The 10,892-nt window shown below is 37.4% G+C and overlaps 1 protein-coding gene across 1 annotated transcript; it reads left to right on the top strand.

Moving 5' to 3' along the window:
• The first annotated feature begins 3,296 nt into the window (after window positions 1-3,296).
• On the top strand, window positions 3,297-10,707 carry snrnp48 (small nuclear ribonucleoprotein 48 (U11/U12)). Its single transcript, XM_082551168.1, has 9 exons — window positions 3,297-3,538; window positions 4,694-4,807; window positions 5,024-5,084; window positions 5,614-5,694; window positions 7,404-7,583; window positions 7,701-7,822; window positions 9,022-9,125; window positions 9,237-9,359; window positions 10,484-10,707. The coding sequence occupies exons 1-9, from the start codon at window positions 3,392-3,394 to the stop codon at window positions 10,578-10,580; spliced, it is 1,029 nt and encodes a 342-aa protein (XP_082407294.1). The 5' UTR covers window positions 3,297-3,391; the 3' UTR covers window positions 10,581-10,707.
• Window positions 10,708-10,892: the final 185 nt, after the last annotated feature.

Here is a 10,892-nt window from a genome sequence, read left to right as displayed (position 1 = left end):
TATCTCACATATATTTCTTCAGGATGTGGTGACATTATCAGTCAGTCTGCTGATGGTCAGTGGTCCATCTATGAGCCTCAGGTCCACTCAGGGATTCCCAACAGCACAGGGCTGTGTCAGCATGACGCGGGTGCTCCTTTGCAGCAAATAACAGTGGTTGAAGCTGAGCAAGGAGATGTATTCCAGCATTTCATGGGTTGTCAGTGCTGTGGAGGTCCAGGGATGGAAACCCAGAGATGTGTTTATAGACAGAGGGAACAAGCTGTTTTGGGTCACTGCTCATCAGGATCTCCATTTATCTACTGTGGAGGTGAGATTACACCTAGTTTCTAGGGTCTTTTCCTTAATGATATCCTTTTCCTTTACCTTAGCAATTGTGATATTAAATGTACTGAACTAAGATGTTCCATCGGAGTGTTTAAAGCTGAGATTACTGTTGTCATTCAGCCAACACACACATATATTTATGCAGGTATCCATTTGAGACATATCAAAATGTTCTTGTATTTGATTTAAGCAGTGAGGAGGAACGTGATCATTGGAGTGGAGGTTGTAGAGGAGGTTGCAGTTGAAGACACTCTGGAAGTAATGTAAGTATTTAAGAATTATTATATCATATACCAAAATCATTACAGCAAATAAAGTAACTGTTTAAACATTATTTTGCACAACTAACACTTGTACACCTCATAACCTTTTTTTGTCTAACACATAAATACACCGCAGTTCATACAAACATACTACATATGGTTGAAAAAGTTTGTTGCTTGTGTATCTCTTTCCAGAACAGAGGATATTTATGCAGATGATCTGCTGGATCCAGATACATCACAAGAAAACCAGCCGTACCCCACATGAAGTGCCTTTCAGTGTTTCTCAGTTTCACTGTACGCTCTGTAAATAAAATTTAATTCACAGTCAGACGACAAATTTAAATGAAATGCATTTGTATGTATTATGAAGACGCAGGGCTGAAAAGCTTACCTGGTGTTAACATGTCTCCAAAGCTTAGGGAGTCAATGCCACTCTTCTAAGAAATGCCATCATTTGGTGTTATACGATGATAGTAAAAAATCCAATAGAAGATGTCCCATAGGTGTTTGATTTGGGTTAAAATTTCATCACTTTTCACCACTCACATCATATGACCGAAGTAATTCTTATGTTTATTAAACTGTACAGTGACAGAGTGACACCTCACACCCAATTAAAGTCCTACAAAGCACTAACCTGTTACAATGATCACCAATGGGACAGAAATATTATATCATACCGAAATGAGCACTTGGAGAACAATTTTCCATCAGTGTGAATTGAGTATACTCAAGGGGACAAGAAGAATCAAACTATGCTGCACAGTTCTAAAATCCACTGCGTTATGACTGTATGGTTTAGAGTTATGTATTTATCAGATATGTTTGTATTCTACATGAGTCCTTGTCTTTGATACTTATGTATACAAATAAAAAAGTTACAACTAATTTCTGAATTGCTATTATTTTTTATAATATAATATAATATAATATAATATAATATAATATAATATAATATAATACAGAGGTGGGACCAAGTCATTGTTTTGCAAGTCTCAAGTAAGTCTCAAGTCTTTATCCTCAAGTCTCAAGTCAAGTCTCAAGTAATGTCAGGCAAGTCAGAGTCGAGTCTCAAGTCACTGGTGTAAAAGTCCGAGTCAAGTCACAAGTCTGAAACTTTGAATTTCAAGTCCTTTCGAGTCTTTAAAAAAAACAAACGAAAAAATAATGTTGCAGTTATGCTAAATGTAAATATTAGACCATGTAATTTTAAAATCTGTGTTTTTCTCAACACATACAAAATAGTGAACTTAGAAAATATACACAAATTGTGAAATTGCACCTCTTTAAAATGCAGCTCAATTAAACCTAGCTCCAAGAATAATTTTCACCGACAGTTCTGAGATAAGCTGCATGTTATTCTTGGATGCGGTTGTAGGACCGGCTTTAAAATCGCATGACAAAAATATCATACACTTTAAAAAAAACTGTATCACCAACGTAGCCTGGAAAACATTTGCTAGTTAGATGAAGTCAGCTATCTCATCTTAGCATATTTATATGCATATTTATAATTATACGGTTCTTGGAGTGAGTGCATACACTCATGAAGTTTAGTAACTTCAGGTCACTGCAACAAGCCCAGGTACAGTTTACCGACAGATGGGTGCAGGACCTTGAAATGCACCGTGTAGAACGAAAGACCATCGTACGTATCATAAGTTTACCAGTCTCACAAATCGTCTTCATAAATACACATTCGTTAACCGTTTATTAATATAACCTTTGAGCTCAACGGTAATTAATTAGTAGTGGAAATAATTTCTGGTAGCATCACAGAAATGTAGCAGTGACAATAATATTGTATGCTGTAATCGCACTGGGCAATTAGTGATACAAAAAACCTGTTTTATCCTGTGAATAAAAGTATGTGTTTTTGTCAATGTACCATAATAACAGAAGCGAAACGCAATATTGTGTCAGGACAATTCACTATTTATGCACAATAAATAAAGGAGCATAGCGCGACAATTTCTGTTCAGTGCCAGACTTGCTTGTAACCTATATCACCAATTATGTTAAGAAAAATGACGCATTAACTACAACAGCAGACTGACCTTTGTGTAAATGCTTGGAGCAGACTAACCTGTGAGCTGGAGTGTTCTGGGACGTTATATTTGATCTTTGAATGGCTGCAATCCAGTCGCCTCTTTGTTACTTCGGAAACATGGCTCGAACAATTTCTCTTCAACGACGTAATCCGATAACAACCGATCTCTTTACCCGTCGGCTTCCCGTGGCTGTCATGCGACCGGCTATTGCAGTTAATAATACAACAGCTTCTTGACATTTTTGTGTTTCTTTTTATCGCTGTATAACTGATTTTAATTGAAAGCCTGCGTGCGCTAGTACCGCTTGCCACGAGTTCCCAGAATCCTTTGCGGTTCTACCCGTGAATGACGTCACATTTTCAATCTCCATATAATATGCATGTTAAATTTTATATTTGGGGTAAAATATCAAGTCTTTTCAAGTAAACCGGTTCAAGTCCAATTCAAGTCCCAAGTCATTGGTGTAAAAGTCCAAGTCAAGTCACAAGTCTTAGAACATTTTTTCAAGTCAAGTCTAAAGTCATAAAATTAATGACTCGAGTCTGACTCGAGTCCAAGTCATGTGACTCGAGTCCACACCTCTAATATAATATAATATAGCAACTATTGGACTTCAACTACCAGCATGCATCGCTATTGTTCTTCCGTCATCACTGCGCGCAGGATGTTCCGCTCTCCAGTACAGTGAACGATCCTTGTGATGATTTCAAGGGAAAATCTTTGTTCATTTTGATATAAAAACCCATCATGTCGGATTCATTACCGCCGCTAACTCTCCAGGACCGCATGGAGCGTCTTCAGGAGCTGACGGAATTTACTGAAAAGTGCAAAAAACAGATAAACGACATATTTGAAACACTGGGATGGTCGCTAGACTACAAGAACTCCAATCAGGTAGCTAGCGTTTGTTTGGCTAATGTTAGCATTTATTGTTCAGTCAAAACAGCAGAAAACCTTCTCGGAATGTTTTGTTTTCCGTAGCAGCAATAGAGCAGCATCAGATTTAAGCGTTTAACTAAGTTTGAGTCCAGAGAGATTTGCTTAAGTGACTATAATGGAGTTTTTCTCTGCTGCCTAAGCTAAGCTAAGTTTGGGGCGTTTTCGGTGAGTTTCTAATATTTTTTTTTCTGAAGTCACTCAAGCTTGGTGGTAGATTTGCTGGTTGCTCTCGCCCAATTGGCACTTTTATTTGCTGTAATGTGGTTCTATTTTGGCTTTTTTAGTGGTCTACGTCTGATGTAATAAAAAAAAACCTATAATTAATATGTCATGTGTCTTCTAATAGTGTTTTTATGCTTGCATCTTATAATATTTACCGGATTTTTTTAAGGCCGCTTTTCTTTTCCTGAGTTTTTTGTTATTTATTTCTTTAATGTGCTCTTCTCAAAAGTTTCAACGAGGATGCTTTTGAAGCTACACTTTGGTTTAAATGTCTTTGTTTACATGAAATAGTACAAGTTTTCTTTCTTTTGATTACCACATATACATTTGTATCTTCTTGGCGATCATTTTCTGGTACTGAAGATTCAAAATAGTGACATTTCAAGTCATAATTCCCGCTCTGAGCAGCATTTGTCAATGACTGAAAGGAAAAACTCCCTTTAAACTTTACATTAGGAACAGCATTCAATAGAACTTGGCAAGGAAAGAAGGACATACAAAAACAACGGCAAAACGCAAAGGGAGAGAGCAGACAAAAGTTAATGACATCTAAATCCAATTTTTACAAAGACATTTAATTCTCAGCTTGAATTAGACCTATTTTAACGAGTTTTGCTATGGGGTTAATTTGTGGTGCTAGTTGTTACATCATAGGAAAATATGCTTATTATTAGCTTTCATACATATTTACACAATTCAGATTGTATTGAATTCTGGCCATGAGGTTGTTTAGTCCTTATAAAACAGTTTTAATAAACACTGCAGAATAAAACCTTTCAGAAGGTAATTGTGTTACAGCAATGGTATATTAATAATGCTTCTGTGTAATTCATACCTGATGTTAATTTAAATTCATTATTTGCTAATGTAATATGCTTGCATTCTCAGGAACCAATGGAGCAGTGTCCCTATGACCCTCACCACAGGGTCCCGGTCAGGACCATGGAGAAGCACAAAGCCTCCTGCAAGCTAAAAAAGATGGGCTACTCTGCCGAGGAGCAGGTAACACAGTTAGTTACAGATTAATGTGTTGGTGCTGGAATCTGCTGCTGTAACCTGGCAATTGGACCAGAGACAGCAGGGCAAAAGCAGTAAAGTAGACTACAAAAGCTTCTTGTTATTGTGCAACAGACTACTGAAAACCTCCTAACCTCCAGTGTTAATGTAAAGTTGTGTTTAATAATTGAAAGAGCTGTAAAGCTTATCACTACTTTGCAGGCGGAGATGTACGACCCCTCCGTGAGCTATGAGAACACCAGCGTCAGAAGCTTTACAATGGGTAAGTCATCACAGAGGACTTTCTCTGGAAATTATCACCTTTCTTTAGTATAACCAAAGTTCACCCTAGTGAGATTAGATCTTTTTAGAAGACCACCTGTTTTCTTTTGAAGTTTTGCAACTTGTGTTGCTAAAAGAAGGAAGAGATAATTCATTTTTGAAAAAAATGAAATAAAACAATCTCAACAAGAAACACTCAATTTAGTTTTCTTCGTTCTTTTTAAATGTACTTTAAAAAGTTTGTAGTGCAGTAAAAAAGATGTATATTGTTATGTGCCCTGTTGAAAGCCATTTTTATCTAGTTAATTATATAAATCATTTTGAATATTACTGGTTTTTTTTATTTCTTGGAAAAAGAACATATGTCTCCTTCATTTCATTGTTTACTAAATGTTCTTTGAACGTTAAGTAATAATGCTTTTGTCTTGGCGCGTAGTGGAACTCATTTGTAGTAGAAAGGAAGGTAAGGATGGAATTTTTCGGTCAGGAATGTTTTAGTAATGTTTTTTCTGTTCTCATTCATCATGCAGACAAAACCACCCAGCATCAGGTGATCCTACAGGCGAGATCTGCTGCACCAATGATGAGGATGGAAGGAGTCTTCTGGCAAGGTAGCGGCTCATTTTATTCTGTGCGTTATTTTTCTAAGTACAACACACCAACGTACATTTACTAGAAGCAAAGGTACAAAGTTAACTCTGTCATCGCCAACTCATCATTGGCGATGACTCAACCCCGCCACCAGACCTACATTCAGAATCCAGACCTGTTGTTAGATGTTGGAAAAAGAAAAAAGTTAGTTTTTTTCCCCCCTTTGACATGGTCAGATAGAATGGTTAGGATTAGGGTCATGCCTCTCCAGTGATAAACATGCTTTACAGGGTTATTCTTGAATATTCAGATGTTTAATTTTATACACCAAGAAAAATGCCATTAGTTTTAAAGTCCTCACTAAACTCATTGTAAATTCATTGTTCACTTTTTTGGCTCTCACCCTCACCAAATAGTAACTAGTAATTAGTACTAGTAATTAGTAAAAGAGGAGCTTTTACAATATCAATTTAGGATCAGCACGTCTTTTCTAGTTTTGCTCCTAACATCCATGTGTTGTTTGTTCTGTTTGCAGCGATTGGGGTGAGTATTAGAGGAGATGGGCTCTAGAGAGGTCTGCCACTGGTTTCATGCCTCATATCCTTTACTGTCATATCCTTTCAAACCACAGGGGTTTGGGTGCGGGAAGCTTATCAGTCACATCTGCATCCTTGAACATACAAATACTTTTCCCTTTATGTGATGGGGAAAGTCCATACATGTAGACTCATCAGTCATATTTAGACTGAATGTTTAAAATACTTATGTAGTTTCTGCTTTCTGTCAAATCTTCATCTAAAAGTATTCCAGTAGAAGGCCACAGTTCCTTACTGATGCTAAGTTATCAGTCATTGATGTTAGGTAATAACTAGGGACTAAACTTTAAAGTAACTTCTGTCTTTGTTCCTCACCCTAACATTAGAGCTAACAGGTGAATTTCCTCTTATTAGTGCAGCTAGCAAAACAACCAATTACTGTTTATTCCTTGATTTTAACATAAAACTCATTGTTACAGCCGGGGGCAGCACAAACGTGACCCCCTTAAACCGATTTTTAGTTAAGTCCCCATGTTTTCCCCTCAGTTATTGGTCCTGTTACTAGTTAGCTAACATAAACTAATGTAAGTCTATTGACTGCAGCCAACCGACCCAATGATGTCATGCTCTGTGCTGGCACAAGATGGCGCTAAACATAAAAAAAACCCCAAAAAACTTTAAGCACTTATTTCCTGTCAGTGTTAAATCTATGTCACTTTTTGAGAACAGGGTCCATGGTGTAAATTCGCCTTTTATGATTTTCTACTTTAACACTTAAAACCAAATTACTTTTATGTAGAATCCAATTTTGGCTGAATACAGAGCTACTTTGAGAAGTGATCTTAGGAATAATTAACCATTTGACTTGCATTATGTGGACGTGCTTTTGGTTTTTTTAACCTCATTAATGTCTTAAGAGCAAACAGGTTATTGGCGACTCATCTGGGGTTAGAGTTGGGTTTCCTGCAGAGAAAATTAGAAATTTAGAGAAACCAGAAAGATTGAATTTTTTGTTTTTCAGGATTCCAAACAAGCAAAACTTTAACTTATCCCAAACCTCTGACTCTGAGTGATCAGGTGGTTGTTTTGAGGTTGAAGTCCAGGATTTGAAATTAGATAAATTAACTAAAATCTTGTCAGTTTAGTTTGTGTTTTCTCACTTAGCTTGTAAAACTTGTCTGATCCTTTATCAGGTCAGTACTCCGGTGAGCCGGTCGACGTGCCTCAGAACCACAAGCGAGCCGTGTGTGATCTCACTGTTGCCGACCGATTGGCTCTGTACAATCATGTGGTCGGCGTCATCAATGAACAGAAGGAAGCATCGTCCTCCAACGACGATCTCTACGTAGATTTGGTGTCCAAACTCCAAAAAGGTGAGATTTAACTAAGTTTAACTCTACACTTAGAGTTGCTGTAATTTTAGTGAAGGAAAACTTTTTTTGGCTTTCTCTGGTGCAGTCCACATAAAAATTGTGTGTGTTTTTGTTCAGGTGAAGAACAAAATGAACCAAAGACTAAACTGGAGCTGATGGCAGAAATGAGGGACTACAAGAGGCGGCGTCAGTCCTACAGAGCCAAAAATGTTCACATCACCAAGAAATCCTACACTGAGGTAGATGAGTTGATAAAGAACAATAAGTGTTGTCCTGATTCTAATCATTTACTTCATTTATATATAATCCATGATGAAGGTGAAATAACTTTTTCTTTAAATTATGAAGGGTGTTGTGAATCACAAGAACCGCTTTTCCCATCTTTAGTTGGAAATGTCAAAAGTAACAGTACTTTAAAATGGTGAAAACGAAAGACAGCACAGTATAAATGACCAGTGGATTTGGTGAGCCTGATTTGGAAATCCAGTTACTGGAGCTATTATTGTGCTCTTGAGTTTCAACATATAGTGTTCATGAAGCTGGACACGCTTTTTTTAAATTTATATCATTTGACTTCCACAAAGCAGCAAAAGAACGGACTGTCTGATAAATTGTTGAGTAGTTCTTTTCCTCAGAAAACTCTCAGCCTCTGCTCCACTATCAGTTTTTCTGCTACATCACCCTACCCAACTCCAATTTGGACAGTTTCTCAAAAGGCCCAGAGACAAAACAGGCTTTATCTTGATGGACAAGAGGGCGAAGAATTCAGTTTCGATTCTACTGAGCAAGATGCTGGTCATCTGACTGTTGACTGACTGCCCAGATCTCAACAATACGTGTGTCTGTTTCACACAGGCAGAGAATTTTCGGTGGGAGCAGTATAGTTTTGAAAGACATGTTAGCTTATTCTGTTGAGCAGGGTAAACATTTATGGGAAGCAAGGCAAAGTTTGTTTTATAAGTAGTTTTCTTGTCTTCCTTCTCTCACCATAACCGGTCGCGGCAGATGAGATCTTGTTTAATGTGGCATTAATAGACATGTTTATTGAAACTCGGGATTTTAACTGCTTTCAGTGTGTTTTTCAATATAATATCTGCACTGATTTTCCAGAGTCTTGGCTCTAATATATTCCCTTCACACTGTAGCAATAACAAGACTGGAAGAAATAAAACGAAACATTTTTGAACATTAAAAACTAAACTGAAATAAGAGAGTCAACTGGAAACTACAGATTTTTATTTTTTTTTTAAAGTCAAAATGAAATAAAAAAAGAAACTAATTAGAAAATGCTAAACTATGATAACTCTGACTGGAATACTAAATAAACTCTGCCTGGGAATCTCCGAACTGAAAATCTGATGCTAAGCTCAGCGTGTCGGTCCTCCTGTTTGAACCAAGGTTAGGAAACAGTAATGTGGTCTCTATGATCGCCCTGCAGGTGATCAGAGAGGTGATCAACGTCCATTCTGAGGAACTTGCCAGACAGTGGAAAGAGGAGGAAGATGAAGAGGAGTCGATGAGAGTGGAACAGTCTTCCCACGGGTACACGAAGCACTCCTCATGATCACTTTTATGCTTCATTGACGATTAAGATATTGCATCAGAGGAGTTTATAGGTTAAAGACAATTTTTTAAAATTGTTTTGTTTTTCAGGCGGCAGGTGGATGAAAGACGCTCACCATCCTCAGAGTCTCACCACTCCCACAGTAAACGTCACCGCAGCCGGGAGCGAAGCCACGAAAGGGAGAGCAAGAAGAAGAAGAGTAGGAGGGACAGGTGAGAAAGGACTTATCTAAGGGTTGTGGATGTGTATGGGAAGTTCTATCTTCTGTTCTAGCTCTTGTATACCACACACCAATTACAGAAACAACCACATAACATAATTTGCATCATCTTCACAGCTTAACCCTTTAAAGACGGTCGGAGCGGACACGCTCCATTTTGCGTAACTATTTTTAAATCCCGGTAGCACTGCAACCACGTAAGCTAGCGCAATAATTTTTTTTGCATATGAAACCGGAGGAGTTGTACTCACATCTTATGCCATCAGCTTGTCCTCGGTCACAGTTTCCTTCCACATAAAGCTTTGCAAAAACTGCATAAAAAGCACTTGCAGCAACAAAAACATAATATTCCAGAAACACGCTTTGCCGATCCGATCAGCTGTTTGTAACACTTCCTATGTCCATCAGCGTGAACTGTCACATGACCGCATGACCTGCCCGAAACCGGAAGTGACGTCATTTTGCAGAAATGTAGTTTTTACCATTGTGGCCTTATGAGCCTATACTTGTGTTTTTAAAAGTTATGTTTGACTTTATGACTTTCTGTGACGTTTCTGGGATGCTGAGGACTCATATTGCACTGCTGGAAATATTTTATTTTGATGCATATGCTGCTTTTTTGCAAATTTGCACTATAATATATTTTTTCGTTTTTCCTGCAGTATATGAAAATTGGTGTATCTCAAAAATAAAACTATGAAGACACTTAAAATAAATTTCCTTTGGTGGGAAACTAGTTTGTGCAACTTTTTTGTATTTACAGTTTTGAGGGATAAGCCTCTTAAATTTCTCTAACTAGAAATATATGTTAAAAAAATCAAAAACAATTTTCAATCTTTTTGTAGTTTATTGCACTTTTTTGCAATTTATGTAATTACTATGCACTTAATGCATACATATTATTAAAATTTGGGCTATAATGGTTGTATTGATGTATAGCAACTTGAAATGCTCCAAAAAATGGCTCCACAGCATGTAAAAATATACTATAAGCTCTGGCGGACTTGGTTCTATGGTAGGTCTTAAAGGGTTAATGATTGAAAATATCTTGTTTTGTAACACCAAAATGTATTATGCATACTGCAGAGTTAACTTGGACTTTTTGGATCTTCACAGGGATTCCCATTCCCCAGATGACCACCACCACCACCACGATAAAAAGAAGAAAAAGAAGAAGAAGAAAGATGAGAAAGACAGGGAGAAGGAGAAGTGAGAGTGCTGAATCTGCAGTGACTGAAGTCGACTCTGAAGTCGCAGTGTTCACAAGGCGAGACTAAAAATAGGTTTACACACTGACGCATTTTGTAAAGATTTAAACGCAATAAAGTCTTTAAACCGAACATTCACTGGTTGAGTTTTATTTTGCTTCACTGACACCATTTTCAATCAGCACTTTGGCGTTTTACAACACAGCCACATCTTACCTCCCTCTGCATGATTGGCTGGGTTTTTTTTTTTCTTTTTTAATGATAACTTGGAATCTCAGACAGGAGTGTCTTAACTGTCCTACTTTCACCATAAGTTC

Source organism: Aulonocara stuartgranti (assembly GCF_965226115.1).
Source record: "Aulonocara stuartgranti genome assembly, chromosome: 11".
In the NCBI taxonomy this organism is placed as follows: domain Eukaryota; kingdom Metazoa; phylum Chordata; class Actinopteri; order Cichliformes; family Cichlidae; genus Aulonocara; species Aulonocara stuartgranti.
Note: the sequence above shows the minus strand (reverse complement) of the source record. Positions and strands in the feature narration are given on the sequence as shown.

Excerpts from the sequence above, each read along its gene's own strand:
- snrnp48 (XM_082551168.1), top strand. The coding sequence starts at position 3,392 with ATGTCGGATTCATTACCGCCGCTAACTCTCCAGGACCGCATGGAGCGT. Across the intron at positions 5,695-7,403 it reads GGAAGGAGTCTTCTGGCAAG|GTCAGTACTCCGGTGAGCCG; the intron begins GTAGCGGCTCAT and ends ATCCTTTATCAG. Across the intron at positions 9,126-9,236 it reads GTGGAACAGTCTTCCCACGG|GCGGCAGGTGGATGAAAGAC; the intron begins GTACACGAAGCA and ends TTTGTTTTTCAG.